Source organism: Hyperolius riggenbachi, chromosome 2 (assembly GCF_040937935.1).
Source record: "Hyperolius riggenbachi isolate aHypRig1 chromosome 2, aHypRig1.pri, whole genome shotgun sequence".
Lineage (NCBI taxonomy): Eukaryota > Metazoa > Chordata > Amphibia > Anura > Hyperoliidae > Hyperolius > Hyperolius riggenbachi.
The window spans coordinates 562,883,180-562,903,510 of record NC_090647.1 but is presented as its reverse complement, the minus strand read 5'-3'; the positions used below and the strand labels follow the sequence as shown (position 1 = coordinate 562,903,510).

The following is a 20,331-nucleotide window of genomic DNA, read 5'->3' as shown; positions in this document are numbered from 1 at the left end:
CTCAGGAGAAGTAGTATAATGTGTTTTGGGGTGTATTTTTACACATACCAATGCTGGGTGGGAGAAATATCTCTGTAAATGGACAATTGTGTGTAAAAAAAAAATCAAACAATTGTCATTTACAGAGATATTTCTCCCACCCAGCATGGGTATGTGTAAAAATACACCCCAAAACACATTATACTACTTCTCCTGAGTACGGCGGTACCACATGTGTGGCACTTTTTTACACCCTAAGTACGCTAAGGGGCCCAAAGTCCAATGAGTACCTTTAGGATTTCACAGGTCATTTTTGTTTCAAGACTACTCCTCACGGTTTAGGGCCCCTAAAATGCCAGGGCAGTATAGGAACCCCACAAATGACCCCATTCTAGAAAGAAGAGACCCAAAGGTATACCGTTAGGAGTATGGTGAGTTCATAGAAGATTTTATTTTTTGTCACAAGTTAGCGGAAAATGACACTTTGTGAAAAAAAACAATTAAAATCAATTTCCGCTAACTTGTGACAAAAAAATAAAAACTTCTATGAACTCACCATACTCCTAACGGAATACCTTGGGGTGTCTTCTTTCTAAAATGGGGTCATTAGTGGGGTTCCTATACTGCCCTGGCATTTTAGGGGCCCTAAACCGTGAGGAGTAGTCTTGAAACAAAAATGACCTGTGAAATCCTAAAGGTACTCATTGGACTTTGGGCCCTTTAGCGCAGTTAGGGTGCAAAAAAGTGCCACACATGTGGTATCGCCGTACTCGGGAGAAGTAGTATAATGTGTTTTGGGGTGTATTTTTACACATACCCATGCTGGGTGGGAGAAATACCTCTGTAAATGACAATCTTTTGATTTTTTTACACACAATTGTCCATTTACAGAGTTATTTCTCCCACCCAGCATGGGTATGTGTAAAAATACACCCCAAAACACATTGTACTACTTCTCCCAAGTACGGCAATACCACATGTGTGGCACTTTTTTGCACCCTAACTGCGCTAAGGGGCCCAAAGTCCAATGAGTACTTTTAGGATTTCACAGGTCATTTTGAGAAATTTTGTTTCAAGACTACTCCTCACGGTTTAGGGCCCCTAAAATGCCAGGACAGTATAGGAACCCCACAAATGACCCCATTTTAGAAAGAAGACACCCCAAGGTATTCTGTTAGCAGTACGGTGAGTTCATAGAAGATTTTATTTTTTGTCACAAGTTAGCGGAAATTGATTTTTATTGTTTTTTTTCACAAAGTGTCATTTTCCGCTAACTTGTGACAAAAAATAAAATCTTCTATGAACTCACCGTACTACTAACGGAATACCTTGGGGTGTCTTCTTTCTAAAATGGGGTCATTTGTGGGGTTCCTATACTGTCCTGGCATTTTAGGGGCCCTAAATCGTGAGGAGTAGTCTTGAAACGAAATTTCTCAAAATGACCTGTGAAATCCTAAAGGTACTCATTGGACTTTGGGCCCCTTAGCGCAGTTAGGGTGCAAAAAAGTGCCACACATGTGGTATCGCCGTACTCAGGAGAAGTAGTATAATGTGTTTTGGGGTGTATTTTTACACATACCCATTCTGAGTGGGAGAAAGACCTCTGTAAATGGACAATTCTATGTAAGAAAAATGAAAAAATTGTCATTTACAGAGATATTTCTCCCACCCAGCATTGGTATGTGTAAAAATACACCCCAAAACACATTATACTACTTCTACTGAGTACGGCAATACCACATGTGTGGCACTTTTTTGCAGCCTAACTGCGCTAAGGGGCCCAAAGTCCAATGAGCACCTTTAGGCTTTACAGGGGTGCTTACAAATTAGCACCCCCCCAAAATGCGAGGACAGTAAACACACCCCACAAATTACCCCATTTTGGAAAGTAGACACTTCAAGGTATTCAGAGAGGGGCATGGTGAGTCCGTGGCAAATTTCATTTTTTTTTGTCGCAAGTTAGAAGAAATGGAAACTTTTTTTTTTTTTTTTTTGTCACAAAGTGTCATTTTCCGCTTACTTGTGACAAAAAATAATATCTTCTATGAACTCACTATGCCTCTTAATGAATACTTTGGGATGTCTTCTTTCCAAAATGGGGTCATTTGGGGGGTATTTATACTATCCTGGAATTCTAGCCCCTCATGAAACATGACAGGGGGTCAGAAAAGTCATAGATGCTTGAAAATGGGAAAATTCACTTTTTGCACCATAGTTTGTAAACGCTATAACTTTTACCCAAACCAATAAATATACACTGAATGGGGTTTTTTTTATCAAAAACATGTTTGTCCACATTTTTCGCGCTGCATGTATACAGAAATTTCACTTTATTTGAAAAATGTCAGCACAGAAAGTTAAAAAAATCATTTTTTGCCAAAATTCATGTATTTTTTGATGAATATAATAAAAAGTAAAAATCGCAGCAGCAATCAAATAGCACCAAAAGAAAGCTTTATTAGTGACAAGAAAAGGAGCCAAAATTCATTTAGGTGGTAGGTTGTATGAGCGAGCAATAAACCGTGAAAGCTGCAGTGGTCTGAATGGAAAAAAAGTGCCTGGTCCTTAAGGGGAGTAAAGCCCACGGTCCTCAAGTGGTTAAAGTGAACCTTAAGCCAGGAAAAAAAATGAGTTTTACTCACCTGGGGCTTCTACCAGCCCCCTGCAGCAGTCCTGTGCCCTCGCAGTCACTCACTAATTCTCCGGTCCCCCGCTGCCAGCTAGTTTCGTTTTTGCCGACAGGCCCATCAGGGCTGGCCAGGCGTAGGTTTTTCCGCATTCCCGACTGTAATTAGCGATATTGCGGGCCACAACGCGTTGCCGCCTATCTATGCGTTCGTAATGCGGCAACGCATATTTTTGTACGCGTTGCGGCCTGCAATAGCGCTAATTACAGTCGGGAATGCGGGAAAAGCTACGCGTGGCCAGCCCTGATGGGCCTGTCGGCAAAAACGAAACTAGCTGGCAGCGGGGAACCAGGGGATTAGTGAGTGGCTGCGAGGGCACAGGACTGCTGCAGGGGGCTGGTAGAAGCCCCAGGTGAGTAAAACTCATTTTTTTGGTCTGGCTTAAGTGTGCCTTTAACCTCCTGGGCGATACAATAATATCACCAGGGGGCGGCGCAGCACTTTTTTTTGTAATTTTTTTTTAATCATGTAGCTAGCCTAGCGCGGCACGGCAGGTAGCGGCGAATCAGCACGGAGGGGCGGCGATCGGTATATACACGCAGCTAGCAAAGTGCTAGCTGCATGCAACAAAAAAATCGGCCCACCAGGGCCTGAGAAATCCTCTGCGGCGGTTTACCCCAAGCTCAGCTTGGGACTATCGCCCAGAGGGTTAAAGGAGTTATCAGGGGAAAAAAAAAAAAAAAGGTTTACTCACCTGTGGCTTTCTCCAGCCCCTTGCAGCCGACTGTCCCACGCTGTCACCTCCGCTCTGCGCCGCCATCCCGGTCTTCCTGCACAGTGCAGAGGCTGACCCCGAGGTCGTCCTTACTGTGCCTGCTTGAAGCGCCCCTGTCAATCATGGCCACATTGCCCATGGAGTACTGTGCAGGTGGTAGTGGTTCTGCACCTGCGCAGTGTGCCGTGGGCAATGTAGCCATGATTGACAGTGGTGATTCACGCAGGCGCAGTAAGGACGACCTCGGGGTCAGCCTCTGCACCGTGCGCAGAGACCGGGAGGCGGCGGTGAGTGTAGCGGTCAGCGTGGGACAGTGGGCTACAAGGGGCTTGAGAAAGCCCCAGGTGAGTTAGGCCCCGTTTACACTTAATCAGCTGGTATGCGTTAGTACACGTTAGTACAAGTTGGTATGCGTTTATTCCATAGCAGTGCATTGGGAAGAAGATTTCAGTTAAAACACATTGGGCTTGATTCACAAAGCCATGCAAACAGTTTAGCGTGCGCAAAAGTCCGCGATTGCGTGAATTGCAGCACTTTGCGCGCACAAAAGTCCGCGAACGGCACTTCACGTGCTAACTGTTTAGCACACCCGTGCTAAACAGTTTGCATGGCTTTGTGAATCAAGCCCATTAAAGAGAATCTGTACTCTAAAATTCTTACAATAAAAAGCATACCATTCTATTCCTTATGTTCTCCTGGGCCCCTCTGTGCTGTTTCTGCCACTCCCTGCTGCAATCCTGGCTTGTAATTGAGAGTTTTAGGCAGTGTTTACAAACAAACTAACCAGCTTGTGATATGCTCAGACTGTGACTCACACAGTGTGAAGAGGGTGTGTAAAGCTTCTGCCAATGACAAGCAGTGCTGCACATTCCACACATTCCAGCCTTATCTGACAGAGCCGACAGAAGAGAGAAGATTAGATCATATAACAGAGATAACACAGCCACTGTGCAACTAGGAAAGGCTGCAATAAGACAGAGCACATGAGACGGAAGCAGGAAATTTGGGCGCATGAGGCAGGTGGACAAAAAGGGCGCCGCCATTCACTCCTATAATAAATATCATTTAATGGGCGCCCAACAGGAAAAAAGGGCGCCGGTGAAAAATAACGTTTTAAAAGCGGCGCCCGGAGACTTTTAATGTTTTATAACTGCTTCTCATGATTACACATTATTTAATGATTTATAATTTTTTACACATTATTTTTAAACGAAAAACAGTACAATATTTTTTAAAACATTATTTTCAAACGAAAAATTGTAAAATTTTTCTTTTTTAAAACATTATTTTTAAACGAAAAACCGCACAATATTTTTTAAAACGTTATTAATGCTTATCACAGGGGGGGTCTTAGGTTTAGGCACCACCAGGGGGGTCTTAGGTTTAGGCACCACCAGGGGGGTCTTAGGTTTAGGCACCACCAGGGGGGGTCTTAGGTTTAGGCACCACCAGGGGGGTCTTAGGTTTAGGCACCACCAGGGGGGTCTTAGGTTTAGGCACCACCAGGGGGTCTAGGGGTTAGGGATAGGTACAGAGAGGGTTCTGTGTGAGAGTAGGGTTAGGTATAGCTTTAGCAACATTCTTATTAATGTTTTATAAAACGTTATTATAAATTTCACTTTTTAAACAGGGAAGATTAACGTTTTTACAATTGCCGATTTCATACACATTATTTAATGATTTATAACTTTATAAAACATTATTTTTAAACGAAATATAGCACAATTTTTTTTAAACGTTATTCATGCTTATCGTTTAAAACCATGCGCCCTTTTTTTTTAACGTACGCCATTAGAACAGGTATAGGAACTTATAGGATAGAAGAAATAAGGCTGAAAATATTGTTACAGAGTCTCTTTAAGTGTGAAAGGTGCCATATGAAAACATGGGCTTTACTTTGAAAATCAGTTTTCTTTCAGCTACTATAACTGAGAGCAACTGATTAAGTATAAAAGGACCCTAAAGCTTTTTTTTTTTTTTTTTTTTCCTGAAAACTCCTTTAGGCTTTCTGGAACCAGATGGTTCTGAAACCTTAAAGGAAATCTGAGATAAGACTAACTGCATGATGCATAATTACCTGGCATTCTTCCAGCCCCATGAGGACCGTGGCCTCCATCACTGTCCTCCTCGGGCTGCTCCGTTCTCTTTCTCAGCCTTCTTAATTTGGCAAGTCGTGCTGTTCTGCACAACTGTGCAAGCGCAGAATGTTCCCAGCCAGGGTGACAGGGCCATGCACGAACCGTGCTGCACATGTACAAAAGAAAACAACTGACTAAATAGACAGAGCAGAGAACTGGAAAATGAAACGGCCTAGGAAGACAGTGATGGAGTCCATGGTCCTCATGGATTTGGAGGAAGCCCCAGGTAAGTATAAATCAAGCTGTAGTTCTTGTCTCAGGTACACTTTAGGGACCAGAGCCATCCTTTCCTTTTTGTAAACATAGTTTAGTGTGACTGTAGCTCACAGTAATCACAAAGTCAGAAACCAATGAAACTGGCTCTTAACCAAAGATATGGAACAACAGGAACAGCGAGTGCAATGCGGAAGTTGATATCTGGCAGGGCAGGGATAAGTGGACATAAACATGGCGTAAATTTCAATTTCAATGGTCCGGAAGCAGTTAATTTGAATGACAAACACATTACCTTAAAAGACCATTCAAACTGAACAACACATGCAAGATTGCAATTTTGAGCATGCATTCCGGTGTGTTATGCTGGGAATGCACGGTGCGTTTGAAATTATCAATCGGGCCGCTGATGGCTCGATTGATAATTTCCCACCTGTCCGATACCTCGCCGGATAGATTCCCCGCTCGATACCGGCAGGGAGAACACTAGAAGAAACACACAGAAGATTAGGAAATGCCCACGGGGACGAGCGGGAAGCGATCCACACGCTCGCGGGGACCGATACCGGCGGCTCGATTCCGGCGCACAACCGCACCGTGTATTCCCTGCATTAGAGTTCAGACATCGGCCGCAACACAATAGAACCTGATGGGAAAAGTGTCATCCAATTATTTGTTCCTGGCTGCATTACATTGTAAAACATAGGAACACACAGCTTTATTCTGAATGGGAGTGTCCAGTTAACATGCAGAATGCACATTATGTGCAGTACGTCATGACAGCAGCACACAATGTGAATGTACCCTTGGACTGGGTTCACAGCAGCACATTCCCAGCATACAGGATACGCTGGGCCCATCAAAGCCAGTCAGACTGGCACCATTCTGCATCCATCACCGTTCGAGTCGCTGTTTTTTGTCGCCGGGGACAAGCGCTGCAATACCGGTGGGAGCAGAAGCATACTGCTGGAGCTCCCTATTGGCTTGAAACAAACCAATAGGTATCCTCCCTCCCCAGGAGATGTAGCCCTTCGATGTGAGTACATCACATGGAAGGAGTACATCTCCCGGCATGCATTGCAGCAGTCGGGAAGGGGGGGGGGGGGGGGGCACACTGCAGCAGGAGCTTGATGTTTTGCCACCTGCGGGTCTGCTCCTTAGAACGTGGCAGAGGGCGTATAGATTGGGGAGCTAAGGAGCAGCCCCCAGAAGGAAAATAATGCCAGCCCTCCCTTCTTCCCAGCAGTGCACACTATTTACAGGCCTTCCATAGGTGGAGTGTTCATTTTATATAATTTACTATATAATGAGAGAACCTTTTAACCACTTCAGCCTACAGTGTTGTTCACCTTATGCATCTGAGCAACTTTCACCTCCCATTCATTTGCCAATAACTTTATCACTACTTATCACAATGAAATGTAATGATCCGCTCAGCTGGCTGCACAGGCAGACAGCTGTTTGACCATTCCTTATGTCTGAAAGATGCAGGTCTCTGGAAAAGAGACCTGGCTTCATCTTGCAACTTTCAGAGCTGCTTTGCTGAGGAATTTGCATACATGCAAATTACCCAGCTGTCTCCTTTGAGGGCTGGCACTATAAAGACCTGCTGCTGACCAGAAGGCTTTTCTGGTCATAACGGTTTGTTAAATCACTCCTGGAGTGTCAGCCTTTCCTGTTGGATTGTTATAGTTAGTTAGAGTAATTCTGGGGACTGCACTAGGCAGCTTCTCTAGTGCAGTTAGCCTGTCTGTTTTGTCTGTATTGCCTCTCTGTTGCGATTGTCCTGTCGCCAATGGTGGTCGTCAGGAAATCGTTCTGTCTGTCTTGGAGTATAGCTGGAGCAGCGGTTGCTACCAGTTATCTCCTGTTTGTCTTGCTTGGATCGCACTAGCCTCTAGCGGTAGCAGCTGTGGATCCTTCTGATCTGCTTTCTTGGAGTATAGCTGGAGCAGCGGTTGCTACCAGCTATCTCATCGCCCTGTCTTACTTGGATCGCACTCGCTCTGGCGGTAAGAGCAGTGGATCCTGCTAGCTCTGTTACTTTACCTGGATCGCACTCGCTCTGGCGGAAAGAGCAGTGGATCTTTCCGATCCTACTTCCTGTCCGTCTGTCTGTCTTGTCTGATATGAACGCTTGCTGTAGGCTTGGTGAGGTAACCGTTAAGCAAGCGCTCACGTGCTTGTCTCTGTTGTGCTTAACACGCGGAGACCACGCTGTAAACGCGTTCGCTGTTGCGAATGAGTGCGGTGTTCGCGTTTAGTTAGCGTTTGTTATTTTCCTTATCTTCTCATTGTATGATTTGCTGTGCCTTTGCTACTCTCGTGCCCTGTCTTGCTTAAGCCTTGTGTCACCTCTGGCAATCGCCTCTCTCGCGATTGCATTCCTACATTGTTTCTGCTGTTGTGTGTGCACCGTCGCGGGTTGGCGACTAGATTGGTGCACATACATACATTCTGTCCCTGTGCTCATTCTCATTCGCAATCGCTTCCCTTGCGATTGCGTTCTCACTTGGTTTCTTCTGTTGTGTGTCCACCGTCGCAGGTTGGCGGCTAGATTGGTGGACATACATACATTCCTCATCTGTGCTTATTCGGTCTTGTGTCGCTGTTAGCAATCGCCATCTCTTGCGATTACCTTCTCACTTGATCTTCATGGTTGTGTGTTCATCGTCGCAGGGTGGCGACTAGATTGGTGGACACACATACCCTCTGTCGCTTTGATCTCTCTCTTTCAGGGCTATTTTGCCCTGCGTTTCTTCCCTTCGTACAATTCCTGTCTGGCGTCTGTGGCAGGGCAGAGGAGCTGTTCCTCTGCACTCCACAGCTCCACCTGCCGACAGGAATTTCCCTCTACAGGTGCGTTGCACCTTTTGCTGGGTTCCCTCAAATTATACGCTTGTGGAGGATTTCCGCAGTGTCAGCGCACATCCTGTGCGCTGATCACGGAGAGAATTCCACAATCGTTACATGAAATGATCTATATCTTATTTTTTCCGCCACCAATTAGGCTTTCTGTGGGTGGTACATTTTGCTAAGAATTATTTTTTTCTAAATCTATTTTAACAGGAAGATTAAGAAAGAAATGAAAAAGAAATCATCATTTCTCCGTTTTGGCCATTATAGTTTGAAATTAATACATGCTACCATTATTAAAACACATGTATTTTATTTGCCCATTTCTCACGGTTATTACACTGTTTAAATGATGTCCCTATCACAATCTATGGCGCCAATATTTTATTTGGAAATAAAGGTGCATTTTTTTCAATTTGCGTCCATCACTATTTACAAGATTATAATTTAAAAAAAATATATGAATATACTCTCTTGAAATGCATATTCAAAAAGTTCAGAGCCTTAGGTAACTATTTATGTTTTGTTTTTGTTTTTTGTAATTTTGTTTATATTTTTTTTTTTATTAAAAATGTATTTGGGTCATTTTTGATGTGCTAGGTAAACAGCTAATTTTAAATGTAAAATAATGTATTTATTTAATAAAAAATTTATTTAGGTGTAGTTTTACAATTTGGCCACAGTCAAAAGTCCAGGAAGCAAACAATCTCGCTTCCAGGAAGCATTAGGAGGAAGGAAAACTTTTTTCTGCAGAAAGACCGCGGCCTCTGTTAAGAGGCTGTCGGTTTTTCTGCGGGGGACTTAGATATAGTTTCCATTCATTGATCTCTGGGCTAACGGCAGGCGACGGGAGCATGCGTGGCAAGAGGCAGAAAGTTCAGCCTATCTGGATGAGTATATTCCTCCAGATAGGCTAAAGTGGTTAAAACATTTTTTTCAACATTTTCAAGCACTATTTTCTTACTCAAGTTAAGGGCCGTGTGTTTATTTCAGTTAAAAAAAATCTTTAAAACAAACCTGAAGCAAAATAAACTTATGATATAATGACTTGTATGTGTAATACTGCTAAGAAATAGAAAATAGTAGCAAAAAAAATAAATAAAAAAAAGAATCATGTTGTTTTCCACTACAGGAAGAGTTAAACGTCAGTTGTTATCAATGCAAGAGAGCTTCTCTGAACTTGTACACTTATGCTAGGCATACAAGGCTCGACGCAGGCTTATCAATGGAGCCGCTGATGGCTCGATTGATAATATCCGACAGGTCCGATGACCTGCCGGATAGATTCCCCGCTCGATCCCTGCGGGGATCGATCCGTGCGGACGAGCGGTGACGCGCCGATGTCGAGCCGCTGGCTTGATACCGGCGCATAAACGTGTGGCGTATGTTCGGCATTACACATCAAAGAAACAGTGAGATGCAGGTTGAGATAACGTTTTGCTGCAGGGAAGTTCAAAAGGTCATTATTTCTGCTCTGTTTTATAGTTTCAAACACAGGGTGTGGTTTGTAAACTGCAAATATGACAGTGTGATGCAATGTTATATATATATATATATATATATATATATATATATATATATATATATATATATATATATATATATATATATATATCAAAAAAGCTATATAACTGATAAATAAAAATATGAGACTTTTCTTTGCTCCTAACCCCGCCCCCCAACAAATGCTGCCACCTTATTCCCCTCTCAAAACATGTGTGGCCACCATAACCACCACTGAAGATAAGAGTGCATTATAAACAGTGGCGTAGGGACCGGGGTCGCAACGGTCGCCGTGGCGACCGGGCCCGGCTCCTGAAGAGGCGGGGGAGGGGCCCGGGGGGCCCATGTCCGTTCGGAGGGCCGTGCGGCCCGTGCGCGCTATTGGGAGGGGGGAGCCGCAGCTGCGGGGAGGGTAGCCCGACCTCTCCCTCCCTTCCTCTCCCCGCCCCCCCCCCCCCCCTCAGATGCAGAGTGAGCGGCGCACGGAAGCGCTGTAGGCAGAACTCACCTCCGTCCCTGGTTCCAGTCGCCGCTGATCTTCTCTCTGCATAGAAGCTGATACTGATACACACTGCTTCCGGCTAAACAGGAAGCAGTGTGTATCAGTATCAGCATCTATACAGCAGGAGGAGATCATCGGCGATTGGAACCAGGGACGGAGGTGAGTTCTGCCTACAGCGCTTCCGCTCACTCTGCATCTGAGGGGGGGGGGGCCCGGGGAGAGGAAGGGAGGGAGAGGTCGGGCTGCCCTCCCCGCGGCTGCGGCTCCCCTCCCCATTATGTGGGGGAAGCTACCTACCTAATCTATCCTGGGGGGGGGGCAGCTACCTAATCTATCCTGGGGGGGGGCGCAGCTACCTAATCTACCCTGGGGGGCAGCTACCTACCTAATCTATCCTGGGGGCAGCTACCTAATCTATCCTGGGGGGCAGCTACCTAATCTATCCTGGGGGGCAGCTACCTACCTAATCTATCCTGGGGGGCAGCTACCTAATCTATCCTGGGGGGCAGCTACCTAATCTATCCTGGGGGGCAGCTACCTACCTAATCTATCCTGGGGGGGGCAGCTACCTAATCTATCCTGGGGGGGCAGCTACCTAATCTATCCTGTGGGGCAGCTACCTACCTGATCTATCCTGGGGGGCAGCTACCTAATCTATCCTGGGGGGCAGCTACCTAACCTATCCTGGGGGGCAGCTACCTAATCTATCCGGGGGGGGGCAGCTACCTAATGTAACCTATCCTGGGGGGCAGCTACCTAACCTATCCTGGGGGGCAGCTACCTAATCTATCCTGGGGGGCAGCTACCTAATCTATCCTGGGGGGCAGCTACCTAATCTAACCTATACTGGGGGGCAGCTAACTAATCTATCCTATACTGGGGGGCAGCTAACTAATCTATCCTGGGGGGCAGCTAACTAATCTATCCTGGGGGGCAGCTAACTAATCTAACCTATCCTGGGGGGCAGCTAACTAATCTAACCTATCCTGGGGGGCAGCTACCTAATCTAACCTATACTGGGGGCAGCTACCTAATCTAACCTATACTGGGGGGCAGCTACCTAATCTATCCTGGGGGGGGGGGCAGCTACCTAATCTATCCTGGGGGGCAGCTACCTAATCTATCCTGGGGGGGGCTCAGCTACCTAATCTACCCTGGGAGGCAGCTACCTACCTAATCTATCCTGGGGGCAGCTACCTAATCTATCCTGGGGGTCAGCTACCTAATCTATCCTGGGGGGCAGCTACCTACCTAATCTATCCTGGGGGGCAGCTACCTAATCTATCCTGGGGGGCAGCTACCTAATCTATCCTGGGGGGCAGCTACCTACCTAATCTATCCTGGGGGGGGCAGCTACCTAATCTATCCTGGGGGGCAGCTACCTAATCTATCCTGTGGGGCAGCTACCTACCTGATCTATCCTGGGGGGCAGCTACCTAATCTATCCTGGGGGGCAGCTACCTAACCTATCCTGGGGGCAGCTACCTAATCTATCCGGGGGGGGCAGCTACCTAATCTAAGCTATCCTGGGGGGCAGCTACCTAACCTATCCTGGGGGGCAGCTACCTAATCTATCCTGGGGGGCAGCTACCTAATCTATCCTGGGGGGCAGCTACCTAATCTAACCTATACTGGGGGGCAGCTAACTAATCTATCCTATACTGGGGGGCAGCTAACTAATCTATCCTGGGGGGCAGCTAACTAATCTATCCTGGGGGGCAGCTAACTAATCTAACCTATCCTGGGGGGCAGCTACCTAATCTAACCTATACTGGGGGCAGCTACCTAATCTAACCTATACTGGGGGCAGCTACCTAATCTATCCTGGGGGGGGGGCAGCTACCTAATCTATCCTGGGGGGCAGCTACCTAATCTATCCTGGGGGGCAGCTACCTAATCTATCCAGGGGGGAAGCTACCTAACCTATCCTGGGGGGCAGCTACCTAACCTATCCTGGGGGGCAGCTACCTAATCTATCCTGGGGGGGCAGCTACCTAATCTAACCTATCCTGGGGAGGTCAGCTACCTAATCTATCCTGGGGGGGGGGCAGCTACCTAATCTATCCTGGGGGGGCAGCTACCTAATCTATCCTGGGGGGCAGCTACCTAATCTATCCTGGGGGGCAGCTAACTAATCTATCCTGGGGGGCAGCTAACTAATCTATCCTGGGGGGCAGCTAACTAATCTAACCTATACTGGGGGGCACCTACCTAATCTAACCTATACTGGGGGGCATCTACCTAATCTAACCTTATACTGGGGGGCACCTACCTAATCTAACCTTATACTGGGGGGCACCTACCTAATCTAACCTTATACTGGGGGGCACCTACCTAATCTAGCCTATACTGGGGGGCACCTACCTATCTAACCTATACTGGGGGGCACCTACCTATCTAAGCTATACTGGGGGCACTTACTTATCTAACCTGTATTGGGGGCACCTAGCTAGCATATACAGGTGGCAACTATACTGGCTACCTATATTGGAGGCACCTACCTAACTAACCTATACTGGGGGCACCTACCTATCTAACCTATGCTGGGGGCACCTACTTATCTAACCTATGCTGGGGGCAACTATTCTGGCTACCTATATTAGAGGCACCCACCTAACTAACCTGTACTGGGGGCACCTATCTATCTAACTTATACCGGCGGCGCCTGCCTATCTAACCTATACTGGGGACAACTATACTGGCTACCTATGCTGGAGGCACCTACCTGGCTAACCTATACCTGGGGCAACTATACTGGCTTACCTATGCCTGGCTACCTATACTGGGGGGACCTATAGCTGGCTATAGGGATTCGGATATGTGTGTGCGTCGGGTGTTGCCGGGGGAGGGGGGGAGCTGTTGTTGCCGTGGGGGGGCTGTTGTTGCCGGGGGGGGCCCACATCCAGATTCCGCATCGGGGCCCAGAGGTTTGTAGCTACGCCACTGATTATAAATCCCACTTAATGACAATAACAAAATAATAATAATAACAAGAATGCATAAACATATCTCCCCCACAACATTCCCCCCACCCACCTTTCCCAGGGCCGGCCCGCCCATGAGGCGGGGTGAAACTTTTGCCTCAGGCGGCACTTCTGGAGGGGCGGCAGCCGCCCGTCTGTGTGTGTGGGGGGCCGCCCGAGCTGGAGGGGATAGCGGGCAGGAAGGGGGTATTGGGCCTAGCGGCGGGGAGGGGGGTCGGACCCCCCCCCCTCCCTCGCCTGGGTCCCCCGTCCTCCGCTCCCCTCCAGCTTTAGAAGTGAGGTCGCTGGCTGCAGCTATATTGTAAGAGGCAACGGGCGGGGATCACTCACCTCTTCCTCGTTCCAGCCCGAGCCTGCGCTCCACTGACGTCACTTCCTGCTACGCCGCAGGAAGTGATGTCAGTGGAGCGCAGGCTCGGGCTGGAACGAGGAAGAGGTGAGTGATTCCCGCCCGTTGCCTCTTACAATATAGCTGCAGCCAGCGACCTCACTTCTAAAGCTGGAGGGGAGCGGAGGACGGGGGACCCAGGCGAGGGAGGGGGGGGTCCGACCCCCCTCCCCGCCGCTAGGCCCAATACCCCCTTCCTGCCCGCTATCCCCTCCAGCTCGGGCGGCCCCCCACACACACACGGCTTGGAGGGGGGAGGGGCGGCGATTTTTTTGAATTTTGCCTCAGGCGGCAAAAAGTCTAGGGCCGGGCCTGACCTTTCCTCCCAAAAATAAATAAAAGTGTAGGTTATATACACTGTGGACAGTGTAGCAACACACACACCTCTGTTATTGGCAGAGTATTATAGCACAGGCGTTTCTGCTCCAGGGCGGGGTGGATCCACTTTGTTGTTTACAGTTTCGTTTCTCACGAAGCTGCTCTTTCTCCTCCCCAGCGATCAGAAGCAGCTGCTGTGTTACAGCCAGATAAGGCTGTGTTAGTGTGCTTGGGGACCGCTTGATTCCCACTGCTTAAACTGTAACAGTGGGCAATGCAGAGCACTGTCTCTCTAAAGAGGCCCATTAATGGAACAATTTTTATAATCAATGCTAAAGTATGATGGACTTGTTAATATGGAAATTATCAATTGGAAATGATCATTTGGGACCAACAGTGGCATTTATCCCCCCCCCCCCCCCCCCCCCCCCCCGATATCTACAAAGAAATGATCATATGTCTGCCACAGGCAAAAGAACTGATCATGCCTCATGAGCTGTGAATTATGATATTTATTATTTATTAGGGCTGGAGTGAATAACTACCAATGGAAAATATTCTATATTGACAAGCTTTCTGTGATTTAAAGATTATCTGCAGTGACATGATAACATAAACATATGTACATATAGCACTAGCTCCACTAAGAAATTGTCTAAAATCCCCTTCTGAATTTCCAGTACAGAAAGAGTAAAAAACAAAAAAAAAAACGCATCTAAATCCCCTCCTAGAATCCCTCCACTGGCTTCCTATCCAGTCCAGAATCAGATTCAAGATACTGTGTCTGACCTACAAATCTGTCCACAAAACCTGTCCAACCTACATCTCTGATCTTACTCAGAGGTACACACCTAGCCGCTCACTCCGCTCTTCCAATGAACTCCGCCTAACCGCCCCCCGCATCACCCAGTCCCATGCACGCCTCCAGGACTTCTCAAGAGCTGCTCCAACACTATGGAACTCCCTACCTCCACCCATTAGGACAGCCCCCTCCTTCAACATCTTGAAGAAAGCCCTCAAAACTCACCTTTTCACTCTGGCCTACCACCCCTCACAAGTGCTCTAAACCTACAGCTGAACTCTGGTCCCCTACCATTCGTGTCCTTACCTCTCCCTCTAGATTGTAAGCCTTTGGGCAGGGTCCTCCTCCTTCTGTGTCCTACCTGATCTTGCACCTCCATTACTGTGAACCCATGCTATGCATCTGAGTGAACCTAACTTGCCTAATCTCCATGCTCCATCCAGTGACTGACTAAGCATTACCTGGTACTCATACTGTGCTGCGTGATCTGGTTTTCTTGTATTCCTGTATTGTCATATTGCTGTTTGTCACCCCTAAATATTGTCTGTAACCCAAACTAATGTCCAGCGCTGCGTAATATGTTGGCGCTTTATAAATACAATAAATAAATAAATAAAATAAATAAATCTATGAACATGAGCTGGTGGAATATCGGTGGCCATACATCTAGAGATATGGCTGTACTACTGACCATTAAATTTGATCATTTTATTGAATTGAGAGAGAATCGAGTGTGTTCCAGTATGCCCAATCATCTAAAAGTGGCTGATATCATGAAAAGCGGCTAAGGAGGAGCAGCCCCCAGAAGGAAAATAATGCCAGCCCTCCCTTCTTCCCAACAGTGCACACTATTTACAGGCCTTCCATAGGTGGAGTGTTCATTTTATATAATTTACTATATAATGAGAGAACCTTTTAACCACTTCAGCCTACAGTGTTGTTCACCTTATGCATCCGAGCAACTTTCACCTCCCATTTATTCGCCAATAACTTTATCACTACTTATCACAATGAAATGATCTATATCTTGTTTTTTTCCGCCACCAATTAGGCTTTCTGTGGGTGGTACATTTTGCTAAGAATTATTTTTTTCTAAATCTATTTTAACAGGAAGATTAAGAAATAAATGAAAAAGAAATCATTATTTCTCAGTTTTTGGCCATTATAGTTTGAAATTAATACATGCTACCCTTATTAAAACACATGTATTTTTTTGCCCATTTCTCCTGGTTATTACACTGTTTAAATTATGTCCCTATCACGATGTATGGCGCCAATATTTTATTTGGAAATATAGGTGCATTTTTTTCAATTTGCGTCCATCACTATTTACAAGCTTATAATTTAAAAAAATGTCAAATCAACCAGCTTGAGGTGCCCATACAACAGATGACATATGGGCAAATCGACCAAGAGACAGAGCTCTCTCTGATCCAATTTGATTAGAGAGATCTGTTGCCTGCCCATACACCAACAGACCAATCCAAAGAGATTTCAGAATGAAAGTTCTCGGAAATCAGCCGCCCCCACCCCTATCCCACCCGCGCTGTTACCCCTAGCGTAAGATGTGAAATAATAGAAAGAGAATGGAATACTTCTCAGTAGAGGTGAGCATCTGGATAGTCCAGATAGATCCTCCTAGGACCCATCGATCCAGCGCTGGGACCCTCTGAACACGTTCAACGTGCATGCTGTGCTTATCAGGACCGTGTTGTATGCGGGGACAAGTACTACACTGGTTCCCAGAATAAAAAAATGTAAACAAAATTGCTAGAAAATTGTGTTTTCAAAGATGGTGGTAAACTGAATTTGATGCAGCAACCCACTTAACAAAAATTTTAAAGGAACACTGAACACAGCTCAAAAATGGAATACTGGACTTACCCGGGGCTTCCTCCAGCCCCCTGTAGCCTGTAAGGTCCCTCAGCATCTTTTGGGTCACCTCCACTTGCCCACTGGCAGCTCTGTTAGGATTCGCGACCCAGTTGAGGGCCGTGCGCAATTGGGTGCCCGTCGCCATAAGTGTTCTGCTCTTGCGTGGTTCATTCTCTCTGGCGACGGACATTTGATTGAGACAGGCGTGTGAAAGGGCCATGCATGCGCAGTTACGCAGGGCTCCCAACCGGGTCATGCTGTTAACTGAGCCACCAGCGGGATAACTGAGATGACACAGAAGAGGCCGAGGGACCTCACGGGCTATGCGGGGGCTGGAGGAAGCCCCGGGCAAGTCCAGTATTTCATTTCTGAGCTCTGTTCATGGTTCCTTTAAACAGTGTTGAAGGAGTAGCTAGGTAGTATTTTCTATTTCCAATGTTGTGGGTGCAATTTCATCAAATCTTTCAAGTTTGGTTCCTCTTCTTTTCTCCCCCCAGGTTTGCCTTAAAAAGTCCTGGAAATGGACTTCATATGTAGAGAGCCACTTGCGTAGTTCCCAATAGCTAGAACACACCCATCTATTATTTATAGATCCAGATCCAAATGGTAGAAATCACAGATTTTAATCCACAAGAATACTTCCAGCCATGTAAGGAAAATGTCCTATTTTTCTGTCCGGTTCTTTGGTAGATATCTGCGTGTTGGAGGGATACAGGCCGGTGCGCCAACGAAATAACCTACCCGTCGAATCTTCCACCAGCCCCCGTGTCTTACAGACCGCTGCTTCCAGAGAGGAGTCACCCTCACACACACACATAGGCACAGTGTTTCCTGCAGAGAGACATGTTGAGCAACTTAGGAAGGCAGCTGCTACTTCCAGAGAGATAAACTCACCCTGACACACAGCACTCATCCCGGAGAGGAGCAGGCACAAGAGGGGGGTGAGGTGCTTCATTCTGTTCACGGCTGGCATCTCTTCTAGTGTGTGTTTCCTAGCTTCATAGAGTGTGTTCTCAGCAAGTGTGTGTTTCCTAGCTTCTCAGTGTGTGTTCTCAGCTAGTGTGTGCCTCCTAGCTTCAGTTCTCAGTGTGTGTTCTCAGCTAGTGTGTGCCTCCTAGCTTCAGTTCTCAGTGTGTGTTCTCAGCTAGTGTGTGCCTCCTAGCTTCAGTTCTCAGTGTGTGTTCTCAGCTAGTGTGTGCCTCCTAGCTTCAGTTCTCAGTGTGTGTTCTCAGCTAGTGTGTGCCTCCTAGCTTCTCAGTGTGTGTTCTCAGCTAGTGTGTGTCTCATAGCTTCTCAGTCTGTGTTCTCAGCTAGTGTGTGCCTCCTAGCTTCAGTTCTCAGTGTGTGTTCTCAGCTAGTGTGTGCCTCCTAGCTTCTCAGTGTGTGTTCTCAGCTAGTGTGTGTCTCATAGCTTCTCAGTCTGTGTTCTCAGCTAGTGTGTGCCTCCTAGCTTCAGTTCTCAGTGTGTGTTCTCAGCTAGTGTGTGCCTCCTAGCTTCTCAGTGTGTGTTCTCAGCTAGTGTGTGCCTCCTAGCTTCTCAGTGTGTGTTCTCAGCTAGTGTGTGTCTCATAGCTTCTCAGTGTGTGTTCTCAGCTAGTGTGTGCCTCCTAGCTTCTCAGTGTGTGTTCTCAGCTAGTGTGTGTCTCATAGCTTCTCAGTGTGTGTTCTCAGCTAGTGTGTGCCTCCTAGCTTCTCAGTGTGTGTTCTCAGCTAGTGTGTGTCTCATAGCTTCTCAGTGTGTGTTCTCAGCTAGTGTGTGCCTCCTAGCTTCTCAGTGTGTGTTCTCAGCTAGTGTGTGCCTCCTAGCTTCTCAGTGTGTGTTCTCAGCTAGTGTGTGCCTCCTAGCTTCTCAGTGTGTGTTCTCAGCTAGTGTGTGTCTCCTAGCTTCTCAGTGTGTGTTCTCAGCTAGTGTGTGTCTCATAGCTTCTCAGTGTGTGTTCTCAGCTAGTGTGTGTCTCATAGCTTCTCAGTGTGTGTTCTCAGCTAGTGTGTGTCTCATAGCTTCTCAGTGTTAGTGATGTCCGGTTCATGAGTGATTGGTTCATTTGAGCCAGTTCTTTTCTGTGAGTCGAGTGATCCGACTCATCACACTGAACTGAATCAGCTCAGTGGATGATTCAGGAACTGCAGCTGCACTGGGTCCTATTACACCGCAAAACCAATTTTGATGTGCATTTTTTGTGCGTTTTTTTTATGCGTTTGCGTTTTTGACCAATTTTAATGTGCGTTTTTTATCCGGTTGCGTTTTTTACCAATTTTGATGTGCGTTTTGTATGCGTTTGCATTTTTCTGATTGGTAAGTGCCTTGATTTTTGAAAATAAATACTAGTGGTTAAATCAATAGAAAAAACGCAAAGCGTTTTTCATACGTTCCTATACTTTACATTGAAACGCAAAACGCATCATAATCGCACAGACATGCGTTTACGTTTTTTTTTTAATTAATCGGAACGCAGCAGTAGAAAAGGCCACCCAGGATTATTATTTTAAACAGGCTGCACGTAAGGCCCCGTTCACACTGCACGCTTTGCTGTCTGGATTTCGGCAACATGTGCAGGAGACAGATTCGCACGACATCAGAAAGTGCATTGACTGCACTGATGTTCACACTGCATGCGTTCCGGACCAGTGCGGTCCACAAACGCACGCTGCACGCATTTTTTAACAAACGCGCGGCTGACCTACTCACTATCAGTGAATGGGATCAGCCACGCAACACATACAAGCGCAGATGGCTTGCATTTGTACACGTTGCGTTCCGAACACATGGCCATCCGTGTTTGATGATGTCAACGTGGCCTAAGAATCAGCAAACGCATGCGTTTTTGGCAAAAACGCAGCTAGTGGGAAAGGGCCCACAACACACAGCTAAAGGAGAAGAAGCCAGGAGGAGGAATAATAGATGTCTGGGGCAATTAGCAGAGGTGGGGAGTGACTGGCAATGAGAAAAGGCTCATACACACCTCAGACAAAAGTCTTTGAAAACTGAAAGATCACAGACCAATCTTACCCCCTTCCATGTAGTATATGAGCCATACTCTACACAGTCTATTCTATGGAGCTGCACTCCCCATCAGACAGAAATCTTACCCCCTTCCATGTAGTATGAGAGCCACACCTACACAGTCTATTCTATGGAGCTGAACTCCCCATCAGACAGAAATCTTACCCCCTTCCATGTAGTATGAGAGCCACACCTACACAGTCTATTCTATGGAGCTGCACTCCCCATCAGACAGAAATCTTACCCCCTTCCATGTAGTATGAGAGCCACACCTACACAGTCTATTCTATGGAGCTGCACTCCCCATCAGACAGAAATCTTACCCCCTTCCATGTAGTATGAGAGCCACACCTACACAGTCTATTCT

General features: G+C 46.7%; 1 protein-coding gene across 3 annotated transcripts in view; it reads right to left on the bottom strand.

Annotated features, from left to right (window-relative positions):
* Positions 1–20,331, bottom strand: part of LOC137547388 (myelin-oligodendrocyte glycoprotein-like) — a 152,321-nt gene that overhangs the window by 54,684 nt on the left and 77,306 nt on the right. The window contains exon 1 of one of the 3 annotated variants that reach the window (XM_068270938.1): positions 17,855–18,978. The exons of 1 other annotated variant lie outside the window; for it this stretch is intronic. In XM_068270938.1, the coding sequence (XP_068127039.1) occupies positions 17,855–17,933 (79 nt within the window). In that variant the 5' untranslated portion in view covers positions 17,934–18,978. Of the gene's footprint in view, positions 1–16,969; positions 17,073–17,854; positions 18,979–20,331 lie in introns of those variants that run through there. One more of the 3 variants, XM_068270937.1, reaches the window with a different exon arrangement.